The 23,676-nt window shown below is 34.9% G+C and overlaps 1 protein-coding gene across 39 annotated transcripts in view; it reads right to left on the reverse strand.

Moving 5' to 3' along the window:
* RIMS2 (regulating synaptic membrane exocytosis 2) overlaps nt 1-23,676 on the reverse strand; it is a 608,892-nt gene that overhangs the window by 309,846 nt on the left and 275,370 nt on the right. For all 39 annotated transcript variants that reach the window (XM_059874470.1, XM_059874473.1, XM_059874468.1 and 36 more), the window contains one exon: nt 11,864-12,789. In XM_059874470.1, coding sequence (XP_059730453.1) covers nt 11,864-12,789 — 926 coding nt within the window. The remainder of the gene's footprint in view (nt 1-11,863; nt 12,790-23,676) is intronic.

A 23,676-nucleotide genomic window follows, 5' to 3' on the forward strand; every position in this document is an offset into this window, starting at 1 on the left:
GCTGGCTGGGAAAGTCAGCAGCTTTGTTACCAGCAGCTTTGCACCTTGATTTGGGGTGGGATAAAAAGTCGTGGCTCTGTCTGCTAAAAGTAGTAAACCCAATAGGAAACAACAAGAGAACCAGCAGCTTTATTAGGTTAAGACTGCAGTCGTATATAATGTGAATGGCAGATAGGGAGACCCTGGAAATAAGACAATCACAGAAAAAAGCTTGATAAAATTCACACATATCACACTGATAAGGAAATTATACCATGTTCTGGGTAGATCTGGAGAGATTCTAGTAGAAAGCAAAATTCAAGCAAGTGACTTGAAAACTGGCTGAACTCTGAATATGTCCCCATACACACACACACAGATTGATTAGCAGAGAGTGAAAGCCTTAAAAGCTGACTATATTGAGCAAAATTTCTGTTCAAATCTCTAGCTGACAATTAGACTATGCAGACACAGGAGTGACCAAAAAGAAGGTAAAACTATTATCACCAGAAAAAAATTCAATGACATACAAAGCACTCAAAGAGGGGGAGAGATTTTGTCAACCAGGAATTCTATATCCAAAGAAATTATTCTGCAAAAATAAAGGTGAAATTTTAAAAATTTCCCAGATTAAAACAAAAGCAAAATAGTCATATGCCTTTTATGCCACAGGATCCAAGTACCTAGCTTAGTGGCTGGAAGTGGTTCCTTAAATTTGCTGAATCAAGCAAATAAAAAGATAATTTGTGGAATTTAGAAAGAGGGTAACAATAACCCTGTGTACGAGACAGCAAAAGAGACACTGATGTATAGAACAGTCTTATGGACTCTGTGGGAGAGGGAGAGGGTGGGAAGATTTGGGAGAATGGCATTGAAACATGTAAAATATCATGTATGAAACAAGATGCCAGTCCAGGTTCGATGCACGATACTGGATGCTTGGGGCTAGTGCACTGGGACGACCCAGAGGGAGGGTATGGGGAGGGAGGAGGGAGGAGGGTTCAGGATGGGGAACACAGGTATACCTGTGGTGGATTCATTTTGATATTTGGCAAAACTAATACAATTATGTAAAGTTTAAAAAATAAAATTAAAATTAAAAAAAAAAAAAAAAAGATGTTCACAACCCAGATAATCACGATGGTGTGATCACTGACCTAGAGCCAGACATCCAGGAATGTGAAGTCAAGTGGGCCTTAGGAAGCATCATTATGAACAAAGCTAATGGAAGTGATGGAATTCCAGCGGAGCTATTTCAAATCCTAAAAGATGATGCTGTGAAAGTGCTGCACTCAATATGTCAGCAAATTTGGAAAACTCAGCAGTGGCCACAGGACTGGAAAAGGTCAGTTTTCATTCCAATCCCAAAGAAAGGCAATGCCAAAGAATGCTCAAACTACTGCACAATTGCACTCATTCCACACGCGAATAAAATAATGCTCAAAATTCTCCAAGCCAGGCTTCAGCAATACGTGAACTGTGAATTTCCAGATGTTCAAGCTGGTTTTTTAAAAGGCAGAGGAACCAGAGATCAAATTGGCAACATCTACTGGATCATGGAAAAAGCAAGAGAGTTCCAGAAAAACATCTATTTCTGCTTTATTGACTATGCCAAAGCCTTTGACTGTGTGGATCACAATAAACTGTGGAAAATTCTGAAAGAGATGGGAATACCAGACCACCTGACCTGCCTCTTGAGAAATCTGTATGCAGGTCAGGAAGTAAAAGTTAGAACTGGACATGGAACAACAGACTGGTTCCAAATAGGAAAAGGAGTATGTCAAGGCTGTATACTGTCACCCTGCTTATTTAACTTATATGCAGAGTACATCATGAGAAACCCTGGGCTGGAAGAAGCACAAGCTGGAATCAAGATTGCCAGGAGAAATATCAAAAACCTCAGATATGCAAATAACACCACCCTTTTGGCAGAAAGTGAAGAGGAACTAAAGAGCCTCTTGATAAAAATGAAAGTGGAGAGTGAAAAAGTTGGCTTAAAGCTCAACATTCAGAAAACTAAGGTCATGGCATCTGGTCCCATCACTTCATGGCAAATAGATGGGGAAACAGTGGAAACAGTGGATGGTTTTATTTTGGGGGGCTCCAAAATCACTGCAGATGGTGATTGCAGCCATGAAATTAAAAGATGCTTACTCCTTGGAAGGAAAGTTGTGACCAACCTAGACAGCATATTAAGAAGCAGAGACATTACTTTGTCAATAAAGATCCATCCAGTCAAGGCTATGGTTTTTCCAGTAGTCATGTGTGGATGTTAGAGCTGGACTATAAAGAAAGCTGAGTGCCAAAGAACTTATGCTTTTGAACTGTGGTACTGGAGAAGACTCTGGAGAGTCCCTTGGACTGCAAGAAGATCCAACCAGTCCATCCTAAAGATCAGTCTTGGGTGTTCATTGGAAGGACTGATGCTGAAGCTGAAACTCCAATACTTTGGTCACCTGATGCGAAGAACTGACTCATTGGAAAAGACCCTGATGCTGGGAAAGATTGAGGGCAGGAGGAGAAGGAGATGACAGAGGATGAGATAATTGGATGGCATCACCAACTCAATGGACATGAGTTTGAGTAAACTCCAGGAGTTGGTGATGTACAGGGAGGCCTGGCGTGCTGCGGTTCACAGGGTCGCTAAGAGTCGGACATGACTGAGTGACTGAACTGAACTGAACTGAACTGAATAACATTACTCCTTTGAGAAAATACATAAAGTTTACAATTAGAAACACTTATTTCCTGTTTCCTCAGTAAAATTTAGAGACTCAGGCCCCTTTCATTATCTCAAAGAATAAGATACAAGGCACAAATTTCAGGTCAAAACCTAGATATCCTTAATAAAAAAGCAAAGCGAAATGGTCCCACGGAAAATTACTTTTTTCTTTAAAAAACTCTCAACATATATAGAATAGGATATGCTGAAATAAAGTGGCTTTTACAATCATCTGTAAGAAACTCGACTGAACTGCTGACTCTTTCGACACTGTGTGCACATTCACACATGCACACACATATTTCTGAATATGTTTATTTTGTAAAATATAATCATATCTAAAATGCATTTGGTTTGAAGAGACTGAAATATATTCCATTCATATTCATTTATTCTAAACTTAGAGTTTTAGCAGCCTTGTATTCTCTGTTTTCTTTTTTGATGCTTTTCATCTTACATATCATAACATACATATCACCGTATATATCACAACTTGTTCTTATCATTTTGGTCATTCATTAACGTTCACAATTTTCATACATCTTACTATTTAATTCAACAATCTATTCCATGAATTAATTAAGATAAATATATATTTCAAGATTTGAACAAAAGTATCAGGAGCATCTTAGATTCCTATGTAATGAAACTTTTCCTTATATTTCATTAGATCCTCTGCTGAAAAAAACAACAGTCTTGTACTCTAGGATTCCATGCTGATTGTGTCAGGCTCACTTTATTTGCTCCTGAAAGAGATCTTAATCACACTAAGCTTTACAAAAAGAGACAGAGAATCAGTACAAGGAAGAATGGGGTTAAGAATGGCAATAATTTGAGCTGTCATTTTGCTCTGAAACACAGCTACCCATATCCCAAATAATTTCTCAAGAAGCCCTTCTTATAGATAAATCCTCCAAAGGAAAACAGACAGCTTCAAGCACACACTAACAAAAACAGAAGCCAATCCAATGTACAATTTTCTTAGATGAGTCAGTTAGCATAAATGCAGTCATTTGGATCACAAGTTCTTACACCTGTTCCACAAAGCTGCAATTCTAGGGTGATAAAACAACGCTTTCATAGTTCATGTTTCATACTCTAATACTCTAAATCATTGCTATTTAATATATTTTGGTTTAATGATATAAAGAATGAATGAATGAATCTACTGTATACTTCTTAAAATACTGAAATAGATGCAACTTTTCTGCTATTTCAACCCTTTGTAAGTCAAGCAAAATTGGTTTGTACAGCATTTGTAACACCATTAGGGTATTTGCTCTGATATCTTCTTACCAGTTAAGAGCAATGTCTTTTCCAAAATTGTGTATTTTTCTGTCCATTGAATGAATTTCATTATTAAAATTTTAAAGCCATACTAAATAGAAATATCTAGGCACTATCTACTATATTCTAGTTCAATTTAACAGAGACTTCATTATAAATTAAATGTTACCCTTTACTATTTACCAAACTAATTTCAACAACTAGTCAATAATTTAATTTGCTGTTAATTTTTCATTCAACTAGCTAAACACCCTCTCAAATATCCCACAAACTGAAATTTGAAGAAAATTTTCCCTTAATATATATACCTGACATATTTCTTGGATACTAAGTTTTCCATTAAACATAATCCTTTTTTTTAGGCAAATGTTCAATACACTGTTTTATCCATAATTAACAAGAAAATATTTTTACAACTAGAAGGAATTACTATCTTAAACATTTTACATGTTGCAATTTATCAAGAAACAAAAACTCTCCTTTATCCTAGTTGTAAATCTACCTTCTGTCTAGTCACTTCACAAATTAACTTTGAGTCAGTTTAGCCTCTTAAACAGCTTATATTTATGTTACATAATTTCAAGTCAGAAATCACCTTCATAATATGTATTTGCAACTTGATTTATCAGCTCATAAAAAGTATACTTTTAGAAAAGACAATGAAACAATTGTGCAATGCTGCACAATATAACAGAATAATTATATACCTATATCTTTGATGTGATTGATTTTTTAAAATTCTGTAGTGAAGTTCTAAGACTCATGTTACAATTGGAATAATTACTTAGCATAAAATTATTTTACCAGTAGATTGAGTGAATATAAAACAAAGTAATAAATCTAAAAAATTTTACTTGTGAAAGTGTTAGTAATAAACACCTAACTGAAGATTTTTAAATCTCCCCATTACTAGACCTTATTAAAAAGAAAAATTTAGTTCACATAGTTAACAATTCCCTTCATGTTTAATTAGTCTCAAATACCATAAGTCAAGATTTTCCTCAAGTTTCTAATGTATATTGCCTATCATTTCAATAGTCTCTTTTCTTTATAAAGACATACAGTAAATTAATTACTTAAAAATTGCAAGAAACTTGAGATGATATAGGGGGATAAATTTCACAATGGATACTGACATCTAAACTCAGATATAAATACATAAAGTTGGTATCTTTGGGGGTTTGCCTTTAATATTTTAAAACACCTATTTCTATCTGGAGGTTTGCAGTCTGTCTTCCCTTCCTCCTATTCTGGTCTGTTCTGTAAATTACCCCACCTTCATATCTACATACACTCTCTCCCAAAAATAAATAAAAGGAAGCAGTTGTGTCACCTTAAAGATTCTAACGACATCAGATATTTCACAATTTATTGCTCAGGAAACTGCCATACGCATTTTTCTTGCATTTACTAACCCAGTCTCTCAAGAATTTACACAGAAGCAAGAGACCTACAACAGTCAAACAAAATCAGTCAGATCAGGACCTGGAAGACAGAGGAAACTAAAACTCTCCACAATTGATCTTAGATAAAAGATCAAACTGCACGTCTTCTCTGCAACTGGACAAATGGTTGACAACATGTAATTTAAAAAAAAGCAAATCCCATACCCACCAAGTGGCTGACCCATAAACTGGAGAACAATAATACCAAAGAAGTTCTCCTACTCTTGTGAAGGTTTGGAAAACCACTTCAGGCTTCCCACCTGGGGACCCGACAAAGGGACTGGGAATCTTCAGGGAATCTGACCTTGAAGCCCAGAGGGATTTGATTACAACACTTCCACAGGACTGGGGGATACAGGGACTCCAGTCGTGGAGGGCACAAACAAAAGCTTGTGCACACCAAGTCTTAGAGAAAAGGAGCAGTGACTCCACAGGAAACTGAGCCAAAACTACCTGCTAGTGTGGGAGGGTCGCCTGTGGTGGCGTGGGCCAGCAGGGGATTGCTGCAGGGATGAGAGGACTGCCAGCAACTGTCTAGAAAGGTCCCTTTTGGTGTAAACACCCTTGGAGATTGCCATTAACCTGACCATAGAGCCCAGGGCTGGCTTGCCTCAGGACATAAAACTGCCAAGGAGGGAGCACAACTCCACCCATCAGCAGGTAATTAGATTAAAGCTTTACTGAGCAAGGCCCTGCCCACCAGAGTAGAACCCAGTTTTCCCCACCACCAGTCCCTCCCATCAGGAAGCTTACACAAGCCTCTTAGACTCCTTCATCAGAGGGCAGACAGAAGAAGCAAAAAGAACCACAATCCCACAGTGAATAAAATGAAACCACATTACAGAAAGTTAATTGGGATGAAAGCAGAAAGTTATGACCCAAATGAAGGGACAAGATAAAACCCCAGAAAAACAACTAAATGAAATGGAGACAGGCAACCTTCCAAGACATTACTTTAGCGACAAAGATCTATACAGTCAAAGCTATGGTTTTTCCAGTAGTCATGTATGGATGTTAGAGTTGGACCATAAAGAAAGCTGAGCACAAAGAAGTGATACTTTTGAGCTGTGGTACTGGAGAAGACTCTGGAGAGTCCCTTGGACTGCAAGAAGATCCAACCAGTCCATCCTAAAGGAGATCAGTCCTGGGTGTTCATTGGAAGGACTGATGCTGAAGCTGAAACTCCAATACTTTGGCCACCTGATGCGAAGAACTGACTCATTAGTAAAAAATCCTGATGCTGGGAAAGACTGAAAACAGTAGGAGAAGGTGACAGAGATAGTTGGATGGCATGACCAACTCAATGGACATGAGTTTAAGCAAGCTCCAGGAGTTCGTGATGGACAGGAAAGCTTGGCGTGCTACAGTCCATGGAATCGCAAAGAGTCAGACACAACTGAGTGACTAAACTGAATTGAGTCAACCTTCCAGAAAAAGAATTCAGAATAATGATAGTGAACATGATTCAGGATCTTGGAAAAAGAATGGAGGCAAAGATTGAGAAGATACAAGACATGTTTACCAAAGATCTACAAGAACTAAAGAAGAAACAGTGATGAATACTACACTAGAAGGAATCCACAGCAGAATAACCAAGGGAGAAGCACAGATAAATGACCTGGGAGACAGAATGGTAGAAATCACTGCCTCAGAACAGAATATAGAAAAAAGAATGAAAAGACATGGAGACAGCCTGAGAGACCTCTGGAACAGCATTAAATGCATGAATATTTGAATTATAGGAGTCCCAGAAGGAGAAGAGAGAGAGAAAGGACCTGAGAAAACATTTGAAGAGTTAGCTGAAAACTTTAGTAAAATAGGAAAGGAAATAATCAACCAAGTCCAGGAAGCACAGATTCCCAGGTAGGATAAACCCAAGGAAGAGTCTACCAAGACACACAGTAATCAAACTGATAAAAATTAAAGACAGAGATAAAATATTAAAAGCAACAAGGGAAAAAAGACAAATAACATACAAGGGAACTCCCATCAGGCTATCAGCTGATTTCTCAACAGAAACTCTATAAGCCAGAAGGGAATGGCATGACATATGTAAAGTGATGAAAGAGAAAAACCTATAACCAAGAATATTCTACCCAGTAAGACTCTCTTTCAGATCTGATGGTGAAATCAAAAGCTTTCCAGACAAGCAAAAGCTAAAGGAAATCAGCATCACCAAACCAGCTTTACAATAAATGCTAAAGGAACTTCTCTAGGCAGAAAAGAAGAGAAGGAAAAGCTCTACCTACAGAAAATAAACCCAAAACAATTAAGAGAACAGTAACAGGATCACATATATTGATAATTACCTTAAAGGCAAATAGGTTCGATGCACCAATCAAAAGACATAGACTGGCTGAGGAAATAAAAAAGTGTGCATCTATGCACTTCCACTTATCACAGCACTCTGCTTGACCCCTCAAATTGTATGTAATTATTTTGTTTGTTTTGTTAGGTTAATCACATTTCCATTATGGCTTGCAATTGTAATTATATTTTTGTCTTGTTACTGATTATGAAAACTGATAAACGTCCTTTATTATTAAACATTTTAATATTATATTATAACATTAAGATTAAAATATATCAAATAAGAAAATGTATTATGCCCACAATACATCAATTAGCCACTGAACACTATTCTTAGACCTTTTTCCAGGTAAGTCTGGTAGAAGAGATGGGAGAGGCAGGAAATACTATGATAAGTGAGTCACAAAATCCTAATAAAAAAGTAGCTTTAAAACATTCTTGGCCATGATCCACAGTAAAAATATATATTTTACACTGTGAGCCTAAAGAACACATGCAACACTAAAATAATACTTTACAGATGTGCAATTCACTTTGATATTTTCTACTCTGTCTTATTCTGGTTTCCCCTTTTTTTTTTAATACCAGTCATGACTCTCTCAATGGATTCTGAAAGGAAGAAGGGAAGGAGAATAACAGGAAGGCCTAGGGATGGAGGATATCCCACAAGGAATAACTAGCAATGTCTGGAGATACTTTGGGTTGTCACATTTGGGTATGGGAATGCTGCTAGCCTCATTGACACTTTTTCCAAAAATAATAAAAAAAGGCTAATGAAGAAAAGTCAAGATACAACACAGTTCAGTCTTTCCCATATTATTCTAGTTTCTCAACAGCTACAATTTCTCCTCATATTGGAGATAATGTCAAATGGGAAAAGGTTATTTTATTTAATTTCCTCCTCCAAAGCTGAATTAAATTATGATTGCCCACTGGAAGAACATGTTGGCAGAAATCATACTCTGAAACAAATTATTAAGATGAGAAAGACTATCTAAAAGTGGTCTACTACTTCAAGTTAGGAGAAAAAAGTGATGTGAATGAGTATAGTTTCTTCTCATGCTTAAGCAGTATTACATAGGATTTTAGTTTAACTCATACATAGCTTTATATTTATGTGAGATATTTATAAGTGTATACTTCAAAATCCTGAAACAAAGCATAAGCCCTTAGAAGAATATTACATATAAAAAGCTTTCAAGAATTGGACCGGTGCATTTGTTTTGCTTTTTCCATCTATGTGGTAAAAGTAAAGGCACTGAGTTAGCAAAAAATAATATAAATAAATAACAAAATCTAAACCAAACTACTATAGATAACAAAACTTATTTTTCTTAGGTATTGTGATACATTCAGGCAAATATGGAATGTGACCAAAATAATGATAATTAGATATACCTTAGGAAGTAATATATTTTCTGGGAAATAAATTTTCTATATGATCTATGATAAAATTAAGATCTACAACTTCTCTATATAGACTTTCATATTTTCATAAACACAATTTTCCTATCATTTATCACTTAAATGCAACTTCTATGAAATAAGGCTTTAACTTGATTTTTTTCACTGTATATTCATTTTCCCCAAGAGATAACATATCTTCACCTTCAGTTTGTAATGCATTCTGCATCTCTCATTTGTTTTTTTATTTTGTTTGTTTCTTTTTTTTTTAATTGGAGGCTAATTACTTTACAATATTGTGGTGGTTTTTGCCATACATTCACATGCCAACCCTGGCATAAGGATTATTTTGAGCTGAAGATAATTGAGAAGAAGCAGATATAAGGAAAGTTCCCTGTCCTCCCCACATAGGCCTAAAAGCAGGACATAAATTCGTAAAGCTGTTCCCCTCTGCCCTCTATACCAGAAAGGACATTATTTCATTACTCTGTATCAGCCCAGAGATGGCTCCAGAAGAATATGCGTAATAAAGTTTACTAGCTAGCCCTTATCTTCCACTGGATTCCCCCTCCAAATTTACCTTCCCACAATTGGCAGCTCTAGAAACTCAAGAAGTCTCTTGCCTTTCTTCTGTCATCTCTTTAAAAACTGTATTGTTCTTTGTTAAGATGCTATATGAACCTAAATTCTAAACACTTCTTTGAGTTTCTTATAGCTGAGTGAGCATATGTATGCAAAATGCGCATGATGATTAATAAACTTGTTTTTCTCTTATTAATCTTTTATCAGCCTAATTCACACAAGAAACTAAAACACACAGATGGAAACAAAATGAGCTGTTTTTTTTCTCCTCTACAACTTTCAGATTGACTTTAGAAATAGGATACTCCAGGCAACCAACTGGGTTATGACTAGAATGTTACTACCCCCAACAATTGTTTGGAAAGAACATGCATCTTTATAGTATTTAGACTTCCCAATAAGGAACATAAAATGAATCTCTACTCACATCTTCTTTTATGGTGCTCAGTGAAGTTGAATAGCTTCCTTCATGTAGGCCTCTCATATTTCTTATTAGTTATTTTAAAATCACATTTTCTGTTTTCAGATCAGATTGGAAACCACCTTTCATTTATATTTCTAAGTAACTATTTTAAGTAATTGTAAGTAATTATGTTAAGCAATTTAAGTAATTATTTTACCATCTAAGTGGCTCAGATGGTAAAGAATCTGCCTGCAAAGCAGGAGACCTGGGTTCGATTCCTGGGTCGGGAAGATCACCTACAGAAGGGCATGGCAACCCACTCCAGTATTCTTGCCTGGAAATTTGCATGGACAGAGCAGCCTGGTGGGCTGCAGTCCATGGAATCACAAAGAGTCGGACCCGACTGAGTAGCTAACACTTTCTTTCACTTTCTTTAGAACAAATTTCAGAAAGATTGAAAAGTCAAAATTTTTTAAAAAATGAAATAATAAAAATATGAGGAGTATACAGTTAAATATTTAACTGATTTGGTGATAAATAAAGAGTTTCTAGGGATAAAAGGATGGAAAAAAATCATGAAATATGCAGTTAGCTATACTAAATTCAGTATTTCCAAATGACCAAAGAAAATTACTAGCTCAACATCAAAATGGGAAATATATTTGGAATATATGACAGCTAAATGAGTAAAATTCTAACCATTTAAAAATATCTCATCAATCAACAAGAGCAAAACCAATTAACATGCAATAGGATCTCGGGCAGAAGCAATAAAAGGAAAGAACAGACAATTCATAGAACAATATAGCAAAACATTCATCTTCACAATCAAAATAAAATGACAAAAAGATAGTATTTTTTGAGGTCTATTCAAATGGCAAAAATTTGGAGCATTAAGACTGAAAACTCAAGCACATCTGACGGAACAGAGTGTTATAATCTTTCTGCAGAGCAGGCTGCTAATCTGAATTAAAAGCTTAAAAGATTCAAAGCACAAATAGGTATCCGTGAAATACTCAGAAAACAGGCAAAAAATTATGTACAAAGGTAGCCATTATAATATCATTTACACTAGCAATTGGAAGCAGCTGCAACGACATCAAGTAGATGAATAATTAGTTTGTGGTTCTTCCTTATGATAGAACACTAATGCAGTCATTTAAAGCATTTCTGAAGAACATCTGAAGGCTTAGAGAAAAGCTAATGATACACGATCAACTGAAAAAAATCAGAATAGAAAATTATATAGTATGATACCAATTTTGTAAATATGCAAAATATATATGAACTGGAAGAGGGAATACAACAAAATGTTAGCAACAGCTATATCTGGCAGAAAGGACTAAGGATAGCTTGTATTTAATTCTTTATACTGAGCAATTTTTCAGATGTTCTGTAATAAACATACTGTTCCTTTTAAAAGGAAACACAAAAGATGTTATTTTTACAACTATAGCTAACAGGCATTTTAAAATTTGCCATCAAGTGATGCAAGAACATTTTCAGAAACAAAAACTAATTTCAAAAAATCAGTAGACTTTTCTTCTATGAAAATTAATTACCAAAGAAATTCACTTTTTATAACTTCAAATTTTATTCACATAATTAGCACCATTAAAGAACTTAAAAACAAAGGTTGTAATACCTATTAAGGGACTACTCAGAAATACAGCCTAAAAGAAAAACTCTTATTAATTACAGGCAAATGTATGATTAGAATATAGTGCTTACCTTTTTCACTCACACTCTCACTTTCAATCTCAACATCATCGCAACTGGTATATTCAGGTGTAGAAGCTAATTCCTCCTCTGAACTGCTCAATGAAACCTGGCGCATTTTACCTCCTTTCTTTGATTTATGAGGCTTTGGTGGTGGAGGTCTCACTGACTCTGACTGGTCAGAACTGAGAGAATCATTCCTTAACATTGTTTCCATTTTTTCCCGTTTCGTTTTCCTTACAGCAGAACTAGGATCTAGGTGGTGTTGTTTCCTTAGTGAGTCAGTACGTCTCACGTCTGGTCTATCAATGGGTATTGGACTCCTCCGGGGGGTAGGAGGACTATGGTTTGTGGTCCTTTGTGGATAAGAACTTGGTCCCTGAGCCTCTCGAGTTCTTTCCATTGAATAAGATCGCTGATTTTCCATGGCAGCTCTACGTTCAGATATAGACCTTTGCCTTGATGGTCGTTCCATCCTTAGCATAGAAATCCTGGAGTCTTCCAATTCAGCATTTGCCAAAGAAACATCACTGTGCCTTCTCTCATGCCTGGCTCGTGACACTTCAGCATGGATACGCATTTGTTCTTCATAGGGCTGTGGCTTGACTGGATAACGGGCCAAATTCGGATCACTTCGATAGCGCGCCTGGTATTCCTCCTCTCTCCTCTGTCTTTCATATTCATCTCTACTCTCCACATCCTTGTCATCTACAATATATTCTTTGGAATGTCTATGACTTCTCCTGTTGGAGTCCCTATAATTTATATGATCAGACTCTTCATAAAACTGAGGTTCAGGTTGAGACCTCCTATCAGCATAATCTGATGGAGATCTAGGCATTGCGCTGTCCGAAGTAGCATACTGTGAATATTCTTCTCTTTCTTCCCTTTGGTCGTATCTTCTGTTCTGATCTCTGGACACTGATGGACTTCTTTTCCTAAATAACCAAAGAAAAAGAATGATAAGAAGAGCAGAATTTAAGCAATTTCACATTTTACTGATTCACTGGAAGGTTGGATGGATAAATTCAAATAGTTCTTTTGCTTCTTTTTTTTTTTTTTTAATTTTGAAGTCATGCCATAACAAAAGTTTTACTGATACTCATTTTATTCAGTTCAAATAGGAAATTTAAAAGGTACTTTTAATATGCTTCTTCAATGGCATACCCTGTATGGAATATATATATGCCCACAAATCAAATAATCAACATTTCATCTTGCTGCTACAAAATAGCCTTTATTCTAACTTTTTTGCTTGGCTCAATACCCTTATGCTATCTCCCAATTGTTATTCAGAAGCTTAGAAAAATTTCATCTTCTTTTCTCTCTATTCCTGATACTTTGATTTCATAGTTACTTGGAAACATGATGAAGCTAAACTGATTGATCTTTAGTTGTTTGGTCAATAGTCTAGTCAACATTTTTTTACTAAAAAGTTGACTCTTAAAAGTCATTTTTCACTCATTATCTGCCTAGATCATGCTAGTACTGGTTCATCTAAATCTTCATCTTATCATTATATTTCCAACCCTTTACTGCCTTAACTTGAGATAAGCAGTGTAAATAAATACCAACTATGATAATTTATTCATTTCAAAAAGAAATCAGAAAGATTTGCTACGTTCATTCCATCTTCATTAAATTAAGGCTGGCTCCATGACACTTCTGTCTTCTGTATCTATATGTCCTTAGAGCCTCAGAGAAACAGTTGTTCATTCAGTTTTCAACCTGCCCCTCTAACGCCATTCAAGCTGGTAGACCTTGCAATCACACAAATAACTCTTTGTCAACAAAATGTTCATACTGTCCTCTTCTCTGGCACAAACTCAAATAACAGCAATCACTAGACATGAGAAGCAACGGAACTGGAATCGTGAAGATGTCAGGAAAGGTTTAGAATAACTGTTATAGAGATTTTGCCAGGACGCATGAAAGGGTGGGGTCAGTTGCAGTTAAAGACGACAAAGATTAGAGAGCTCAGTTGAGAATTTCTTAGATAATATTTTTTGATCCAAAAGAAAGAGCAGAGAAAGGATACATGTGGAATGACTCAACGTAACAAAATTATCATTCTCGTCTAAAAATCTCTTTTCTATCACCAACCCCCCATATCAGGAATGCAGTCTGTCAATGTATCAGTTAGAGTCTGTTAATAAAAACAAAAGTCACTCTAGGTTTTCCAGAGAGTCAGGGTTTCAATATAGAAATCAAAACTACACAATTGCTGATCCTGCTAACTAATGAAGGTCAGAGACATTAATGTTGTTCTCAGCCTGGAGAACCAAGGACAGGAAACGGCTCTTAGGAAACTTCAGTGAATTCCAAAAGTCTTCAGGAATTTGCCACCAATTATCTCAGCTGATTACCACATTAGGGTAGTCAACTAACAGAAGCTTAATCCAGGAGCCACTAAAACTTTCACATCTGGCCATCTGCCTGCCAGCAACTCTGCTTGACAATAATGGTTTCTATCATCTCTTCTACCTTTCAAACCTCATACATGTGCATTGCTAGGGTTGACTCTAACCTAGAACCATAAAGGGAAAAGTACTATAGTAAATGAAGGAGCTGGCCTGTTGCCTTAAATGTTTTATGGTTAAGCAAGTGTATGTACTTAAAAAAAAAAAAAAAAAGGACATTCGCTTACATATTTACATATAAAACATTTAGGACTTAATCACAAATCTTTTAGGTTTGTGATTTACATAACACCAGACTCCAATAGTTTAAAATATACAATCAAAACAGAGCACTCAAATTATACAGCATTAACTTACGTAATATCCTATTTATGTGTCTATTCTGCATAATTCATTTTCTTTTTGTCATTATTTTTATACATATGAATAAAGAAAAAATATTCTAGAATGGGAGCAATGTATCATGAAAAGAACACTGGAGTTAAGGGATCTGGGTTTCTTAGTCCTATTTTACTATTAACCAGTTACTCGAACCTTTACAGACATTTAATCTTTGAGCATGTACTTTAAAGTGAGAGATACAGATTATACACATTAACTCAAATATTATTTTAACAAGTATGTATTAGATAAAAACTTAATGCCATGTAGTATAATATAAATTAGGAATACAGAAATGATTAGATGACCCTTTGTTACAAGAAGCTGAGTGATTCTAAAATCCTCTTCCATTTCTTAAGATTATGATCTTATATCAGTACCACAACTTCATCAAGTTAATATGCCTAAATGAAAGTTTAAAGCATTGCAAAAAATAATGATAGTCTTATCAAGATGTAATTAACTTACTAGTGCCAATTTTTAAAATATTCACATCTCATTATCTAGCTACTTATCTACTTACTACACTACAAATATATATACTGAGATAAATGAAAATTTCTCTAGGGAACTCTAAAGAATAAGCAATTAAATAAGCTCTTTCTCAAACTGACCATCTGACCTCCATTAAATGCAGACTTTATGGAATTCAAATACATTTCAGTGTTTAAATAACAAATTGTTCCAACCTAAGTTAATAAATATATCTGTCTCTAAAAATAAGAAAGAATTTTTAAAGTTTCATTTAAAGAGTGCTTAACTAAGTTTTAATTTTATTACAATTAAATGTGTATTGAATAGAAATTTATGTTTCCCCAGCACAAAATACTATTCATTCCATTCATAATTACTTAATTAGCATTCAGTACTGATCATATTTCCCCAGCATACTACTCATTCTACTTTAAATTACCTAATTTTAAGTACTATCCACTAAACCTTAAATTTTAACATACTTTTATATCTCCATTATTTGTTCAATCACTCAATAAATATTTATTTAGTGCTGACTATGGGCCAGTTATGATGCTGGTTGCTGGAAATACAACAGAGAAAAGGCACATAATGTGTCTGCCCTCAAGAAGTTCTTTCTAAGTGGGGAAGACAGTCAGCACACAAACACATTAAGCTAAATTCATATAGTAAGAAGACCTATGGAAGAAAATTGGAACAAGGTAAAATTACAAAAGTGACTGAGGGAAGCGTTCAAGAAAGACAGTCTTTCTAAAAAAGTACATTTGAACTAAGACCTGAATAACATAGTTACACTATGTCTAGCCCGTTCATGTAAAACATAGCTTTGCTGGAAATGTCTTGGGGATTCATTTAGTTGCTACTCTTTCCCGTTGTTTTTTTTTAACTCAAAGCTGTTTTATGAAATATAAATGTACTGAATTCTTCACTGTTATTTTATTAAATCAAGGATTTTCCAGGATAGTTCATCTCTAGATTCCATCTAAAATCAGGCCACTAAGCCTTTTTCACATGCTCCTCCCTTTCAAAAAATTTCAGGCTTCCAAACTGAGTAAATTGGAATTTATTATACTTGGTAAATACCTCATTATATTTTGTCTCATCTCAGTTGAAAGTCAAAAGAAAAAGAAGCAGACTAAATCAGAATGAATGGACATTGGTTTTACAATATTATCAAAATACTTTCATGCCTAAGATTACTAATACAAATTAATCTCTCAAATGTGGGATTTAAGACTATAAGTAAATGAAGTAAAAAGTTGCAGAAAATGTTCACAGAAAATTGGATATTCTGAAGGAAAATAAACTTAGTGATGGTCTTTATCCTTACTGCACTCCTCTAGGTAATCTTACCCATTTCTATCCAGAAATATCTATAATACTGCTTAAATGTTATATTTCAAGAAGACAGGCTCCGTGGATCTAAGGAGGGTGGCACATAATAGGTGCTCAATCTGCTGAATGAAAGAACTGATTGAATACTTGTCTCTTAGGTTATCTCTGCTTTTCATGGCTTGCTCTCTTCTTCAGTACACAAACCCACTGATATGCTAAAACAGTCTAGTTCTTCTCTTTCCCCTACTACTCCCAAGGCAGTAATTATATGTTAATTATTGTATGTTCATTTTGCTTTTGTTGTTGGACTTCAGACTATTGTCTATAAAATGACTTCTTTGGCAAAAATGTATTTTGAGTGCCAATCCCTTTAGAATTAAACATTTAGAACAAGATCTCTTTGGAAATGAGGAATTTCTAGTAATATATTTAACATCATTATGGTTATTATGGGACAGAGACAGGAAGGGAAAAGGAATACTTTATTCCCTTGAGGAGTTAACTTAAATTTCTGAAAGTAAGAAGGGTATAAAGTGAATACAGTGAAACTTTATAATCCAGGAAATATAGATTCTGTTTATTGATAAGAATACTTATTCATTACAGAATTCAATTCTAAAAGAAAGTATATTATTAAGTAGACCTTGCTGCTGCTGCTGCTAAGTCACTTAGCCAGCTATTTAAGTGCTTTTTAAAAATCATACCTTAGGAAAACTAAATTCAATATTAAAGCCAACAATTACTTTGTTCTAGAGATTATGAAATTTGCCTGAAGCATGTGAATCACACTGTGGATGTTGATTTTTCATACTATTTAAGTAAAACTTGAACATTGGTCATGATTTCTGAAATTGGGCTGACTATTGTCAGTTACTTAACATGGAATTGGGTTGTTAAAAATATGCTTTGAGGTAGAGTACCTGAGAGTATTAAAGCCATGCTAGAAGCAGGGCAAGATACTCTAAGAATATTCTTACCAAACAATGAATCTGCTATCAGATATTCCAAAATATTCAAATACTCTGTCAAACAATTTTTACCAATTATATCATTAGAATTATTTCATATATACTTTCTTTAAATTAAAATTGCTGTATTTCTCAGACACTATATTTTTTCAGGGACTGAAGAAAATCCATGAAAATGTAACTACTGTACCTCTAAACTCTGCCTTCACTACTGGCCTTTGTAAGCCGGCCTTAGCATTTATTATTATCAGGTGGCAAACACTGAATAGGAAAAAGAATATAGTGGTAACTTGTACACTTCTCTAGACAATCATAAAGCATTTAACAGTATTTAACCCATAAATTTTAATTCAGAAGAAAGCAACAATTCATCTAAGATGTTATATTTCACTTATTCCTTCAAAGGCCCTGAGAAATTAAAAGGCACAATCCAGTATTATGACTTTTTTAGAATAAAATGTATTTGTGACATCATGCAGTGTTTTAATTTTTACTACTATGCATCAATCTCTATTTTTAATATATAACAATATCAATATCTATTTATATTACTCTGTATTTACCTAATATCTGTTCATCTTACTTCTCTTAACTGAAACTTAAGTTGATACAATTACTTTCTCTTTCACCATATTATAGTGGTCTTAATTAGAACTTGGAGAAGGAAATGGTAACCCACTCCAGTATTCTTACAGAAAATTCCATGGATAGACGAGCCTGGTGGGCTACAGTCCACAGAGTGGCAAAGAGCCAGACATGACCGAGCACACAAGCAATTTAACTGTAACTAGTTTATAGAAAATCATGTGCAGAAATACCTTAAATCTACTTTAATCAGCAGCATTCTTTGTCAACTGCTTTTAATTTTTGTCATCTGAACTAACGAGTCAATCTATCTCTAAATATTCGAGCTATACATTCACACCTGATACTTCATTATAAATGTTAGGCATAATAGTTTGAGCAAGAAACTCTAATTAGTCTCTTTAAAATTCCATGTCTAAAAATCATATTGACTAATAGTAAAACTCCAAATAAAAAGATTTTTCCTCAAATAAAGCCACTTTTAAGAATATCCCAAAGGTAGCTCAATTTATATACTGTATATTAATTCATGATGCTTTTAACATTAGTTTCTATTTTAATATTTATACCCTTTAGCATCCTATGTGGTTTGTGTTACTATACTACCTACAATACTTACTATATATAAATCATGAAGTGGCTGAAAATGTAATCCAGTAAACATTTGAAAACATTTATAAGAACAGTGAAAGATTATACAAAAAACTTAACCTTTAATATTTATAAATTTTTAATTCTGAAAACCTATGGAATTTTTAAGAATCATAGTGACATTGAGAGAAGAATGAAGAACTTGAAGTTACTAATTTCTCTAAATGTAAATCTGTATTATTACAATTAATACTACCTATATGAAAATCTCTTACCCATGTTTTTAGTAGAGATTACTGAATAATTATCACTATATTAGCATAAGAATAGAAATTATATTTGAAGAGTCAATAATCTGAAAAAGTCTCCAACTTTAGAAGCTAAATACAGCATGATAATGCTAAAATAAATTGAAATGATACTTCCTTAATTGAACTACACAATGCTAACCATATAGTTTAAACATAACACTGTAATAAAATTCCAAAATTTGAAGCTGGTAAGGCACATTAAATCAAGGATTTAACAGATGCATACAATCCTGTAAAACATAAAATATGTAGGTTCTATCCCTATAATTCCTACAAAAAAGGAATTTTAACAAATCAAACAATTTATATTCATCATAAAACAAGAAAAAAATCAATCTTTTTTTAGGGTTCACAGTATACAACACATTTTTTATAGTTTTACCTTTCGCTCAACCAATGCACATCTGTCGAGCATGAAGCATCATGTTGACAAAAATACATCAACACTGTTCCAGGGAGTGCTTTCATTTAATCCTTCTAGCTCGGGCAAAATCATTGGAGCCATCCTTAATCAGATGATTTGAAAGTCTCTATTTGCTTACAATCATTATATTTCAAAACTCAATTACTAAAAAGTTACACATAAAACAAAACTCATTTGCGGATGGAGTCATAAAATCCTCTAGTGATAGGCCTGTTAAGAAAAAGGTTATTCTTTAATGTCGTTACTATGTGGCTGTATATAGCTCAGGTCAAGTAAGAATGTACTCTGTAAGAAGGATTATGGTACTTAGCTGATTAGTGCCTCACAATACTGAAAACTAAATGCATCCTACATCCAAGGCATTTCTGGGCACTATACTGAAAACAGACAGATTCAAAAATCATAAACCATGTTCTCCTATATGAGTTACAGTATTTCTAAAATAACAGGATTCACTGTGTTTGCCATTGATGTCTACCACACTGCTGTCACGATAAAATGTAGAGGGGTAGTAAAAGATGGTGATGGTTTAACAGGACTACTCTGTCATTTCTTTTCAATTATTCAGTAAGAAGTTTCTTAATCTTCATGAAAAGAGAGTGCTCCCCTAAAGGCGTAATGAAAGAGGAAGTAGCAGTTTCTATAAAAAATTAATTTAAAAAATGTGCTCCATAAGCTAAGAATTTGGTTAGACACTCAGTTTAAATCAAGCTTTGCTCACTTTTATCACTTCAGTGCCTCTATTTAGTCATTCAAAAAACTAAAAAAAAAAAAAAAGATAACACCATGGATTTCTTTCTACCAAAAGCCAAATACCTAGATGTTAATATTATCCTTTTGAGAATTATATTTAAGTGATTCCAAATAAACATATAAAACTGAGAAAAAGTCAGCATTTGTAGAGTAGGGAGTGTGTTGTGTTTTCGTCTCCAGTATTTTAAGTTTAAATGAGGGTTTAGGAATATGTCATAACACTGCAGGGGAGGGGAGGAGTAGAGACAGACAAAGTCATTTTTACCCCCAAGATTCCTAATGAAGATTTGTAGGTTATCAAACAGAAAGGAAATAAAAATTCAAGTTAATTCATTTTCACAGGAATATAAACCAATAATAAAATTCAACCACTTAGACCCCACAGTTCATATCAAACTGAAAAACAATTCCACACAATACTTGATTCTTCCAAGCAGTTAATTCCAGAAGATTTCAGAAACAACATCACAGCTGATGGATATAGCAAACTCTCTTCTTTCCTTTTCCTTCCATTCACTTTTAACCCCTCAGTGATCTCTTGGCAGTATTTTCCCAACTGCAACGCACAGTCTGCTGCCCTTCTTCTCTCTCCTATCAACCCTGCTTCTCTCGTTTGTCCATCTCAGACTGTCATTTGTATCATTTCTAACATCACTGCTGCTTTCCTTTACTCTCTAAAGAATGTTCCAGGTCTCCAATTTCTTCTTCCCCACCCTTTGACAGTGATACTGTCTTTTTTAACTCTTTACTTCGACTGTTTTTTCTCAGTTATTCCCTAGGTAAGTACCTATACATTCAAATTTATGAAAGTCCAATTTGGGGTTTAAACAGTTTTCATGGGACTATTACAATTTTAGTATCCATTGACCACTTCAGAAGTACAAAATAAGAAGACGACTCTATGAATTAGATACCAGCTTAATTTTATTTTATCCATAACAATATTTTCAACTTATATTTGAGAAATGAAGACCTTGTATGTAAATCTCTAGAAAATGATGCACAAATGATGCTACCTAATAGTTACATATTTGGGCCATGCCCCACTCCAGCTATCTTTCCATATTACCATATCAAAAATACATGATGACTAAGCACCATTCTATACTAGAAGATAATTTAAACCAGTAGTAATTTTCTCTTCAAGAAAATTAGAGATACCAAGGGAACATTTCATGCAAAGATGGGCTCAATAAAGGAGAGAAATGGTAGGGACCTAACAGAAGCAAAAGATACTAAGAAGAGGTGGCAAGAATACACAGAAGAACTATACAAAAAAGATCTTCATGACCCAGATAATCACGATGGTGTGTGATCACTCACCTAGAGCCAGATATCCTGGAATGTGAAGTCAAGAGGGCCTTAGGAAGCATCACTATGAACAAAGCTACTGGAAGTGATGGAACTCCAGTTGAGCTATTTCAAATCCTAAAAGATGATGCTGTGAAAGTGATCCACTCAATATGCCAGGAAATCTGGAAAACTCAGCAGTGGCCACAGGACTGGAAAAGGTCAGTTTTCATTCCAATCCCAAAGAAAGGCAATGCCAAAGAATGCTCAAACTACTGCACAATTGCACTCATCCCACACACGAGAAAAGTAATGACCAAAATTCTCCAAGCCAGGATTCAACAGTACATGAACTGTGCAATTCCAGATGTTCAAGCTGGATTAAGAAAAGGCAGAGGAACCAGAGATCACATTGCCAACATCCGCTGGATCGTCAAAAAAGCAAGAGAGTTCCAGAAAAAAATCTACTTTTGCTTTATTGACTACAACAAAGCCTTTGACTGTGTGGATCACAATAAACTGTGGAAAATTCTTAAAGAGATGGGAATACCAGACCACCTGACCTGCCTCTTAAGAAATCTGTATGCAGGTCAAGAAGCAACAGTTAGACATGGAATAATGGACTGGTTCCAAAATGGGAAAGGAGTACGTCAAGGCTGTATACTGTCACCCTGCCTATTTAACTTATATGCAGAGTACATCATGTGAAATGTTGGGCTGGATGAAGCACAAGCTGGAATCAAGATTGCTGGGAGAAATATCAATAGCCTCAGATACGCAAATGACACCCCCCTTATGGCAGAAAGTGAAGAAGAACTAAAGAGCCTCTTGATGAAAGTGAAAGAGGAGAGTGAAAAAGTTGGCTTAAAACTCAACATTCAGAAAACTATGGCATCCAGTCCCATCACTGCATGGCAAATAGATGGGGAAACAGTGGAAACAGTGACAGACTTTATTTTCTTGGGCTCCAAAATCACTGCAGATGGTGACTGCAGCCATGAAATTATAGATGCTTCCTCCTTGGAAGAAAAGCTATGACCAACCTAGACAGCATATTAAAAAGCAGAGACATTACTTTGCCAACAAAGGTCTGTCTAGTCAAAGTTATGGTTTTTCCAGTAGTCATGTATGGATGTGAGAGTTGGACTATAAAGAAAGCTGAGCACCGAAGAATTGATACTTTTGAACCGTGGTGTTGGAGGAGACGCTTGAGAGTCCCTTGGACTGCAAGGAGATCCAACCAGTTGATCCTAAAGGAAATCAGTCCTGAATATTCATTGGAAGGACTGATGCTGAAGCTGAAACTCCAATACTGAACTGAACTGAAGATGCTCTATCTACGTCTATGGCAGCCTTAAAACAATCTGACAATAAATAAAGATTCATTGGAATCAATATAAAGAAGTACAATGAGCAAGATAGGAAAAATAGAAAATTTTAAAAAGAATAAATAAGTTAACCCACCAACTACCTTCCATAATCACAGAAAGTCTCTAGAGTTACTTCATTTTATTTTTTACTGATATTTATATTCTTTTAATGCTACTGTCCCTTTATTGAACTTCAACTATTGGTTTTATATACTTGTTCTCTCCCCCTATTTCTATTTGCTCCAAAGGGACAAAAGATTTTTGGTTAGGGCCTGTAATTACACCTAGACAAAAAAGAGAAATATCTTCCTATAAAATGAAACAAACATATCTAGAAGTATACATCAAATTCAAAAAGAAATGCTGTTTATCTGCAAATCAATCATATGTATAATTGATTTTCATCTTAAATGCTTAATTCCTTACTGAGAAAAAAACCATACAGTGTTTTAAAATATGGAAAATTCAGATAAGTGGAAGAACGGCATTTTCTGTTTCCATTAAGGGTAATTCTTTCCTTCCAGCTGTTCACCCAATCCATGAGGAAATTCTGCTAGATCTACTTTCTGAATATATTCAGAATCCAAACACTTCTCACCAGCTCCACGAGTACAAGCCTGGTTTCACCAGTATTTCTCATGTGAATTACTGGAAAACTTCCTGAGTGGTCTCCCTACTTCTACAATATCCCTTCAGCTCTCTCTTAGCACAGCAGCAATAATGTACCTCATATCATATCATTAACATGCTTAAAACCCTTCAACAACTTCCCATTTTGCTTACCATGCCTAGAGGATCCAGCACCCATTGCTCCTTGTCCTCCTCCCCAGCTGCTTGCCCCGGCTCACTCAGATCCAGCCATGCTGGCTTCCCTGTACATTTTCACTTAAGATCATTGCTCTGCCTAAAATGCTGTTTCTCCA

The sequence above is a fragment of the Bos taurus genome, chromosome 14 (genome assembly GCF_002263795.3).
Source record: "Bos taurus isolate L1 Dominette 01449 registration number 42190680 breed Hereford chromosome 14, ARS-UCD2.0, whole genome shotgun sequence".
Classification (NCBI taxonomy): Eukaryota; Metazoa; Chordata; class Mammalia; order Artiodactyla; family Bovidae; genus Bos; species Bos taurus.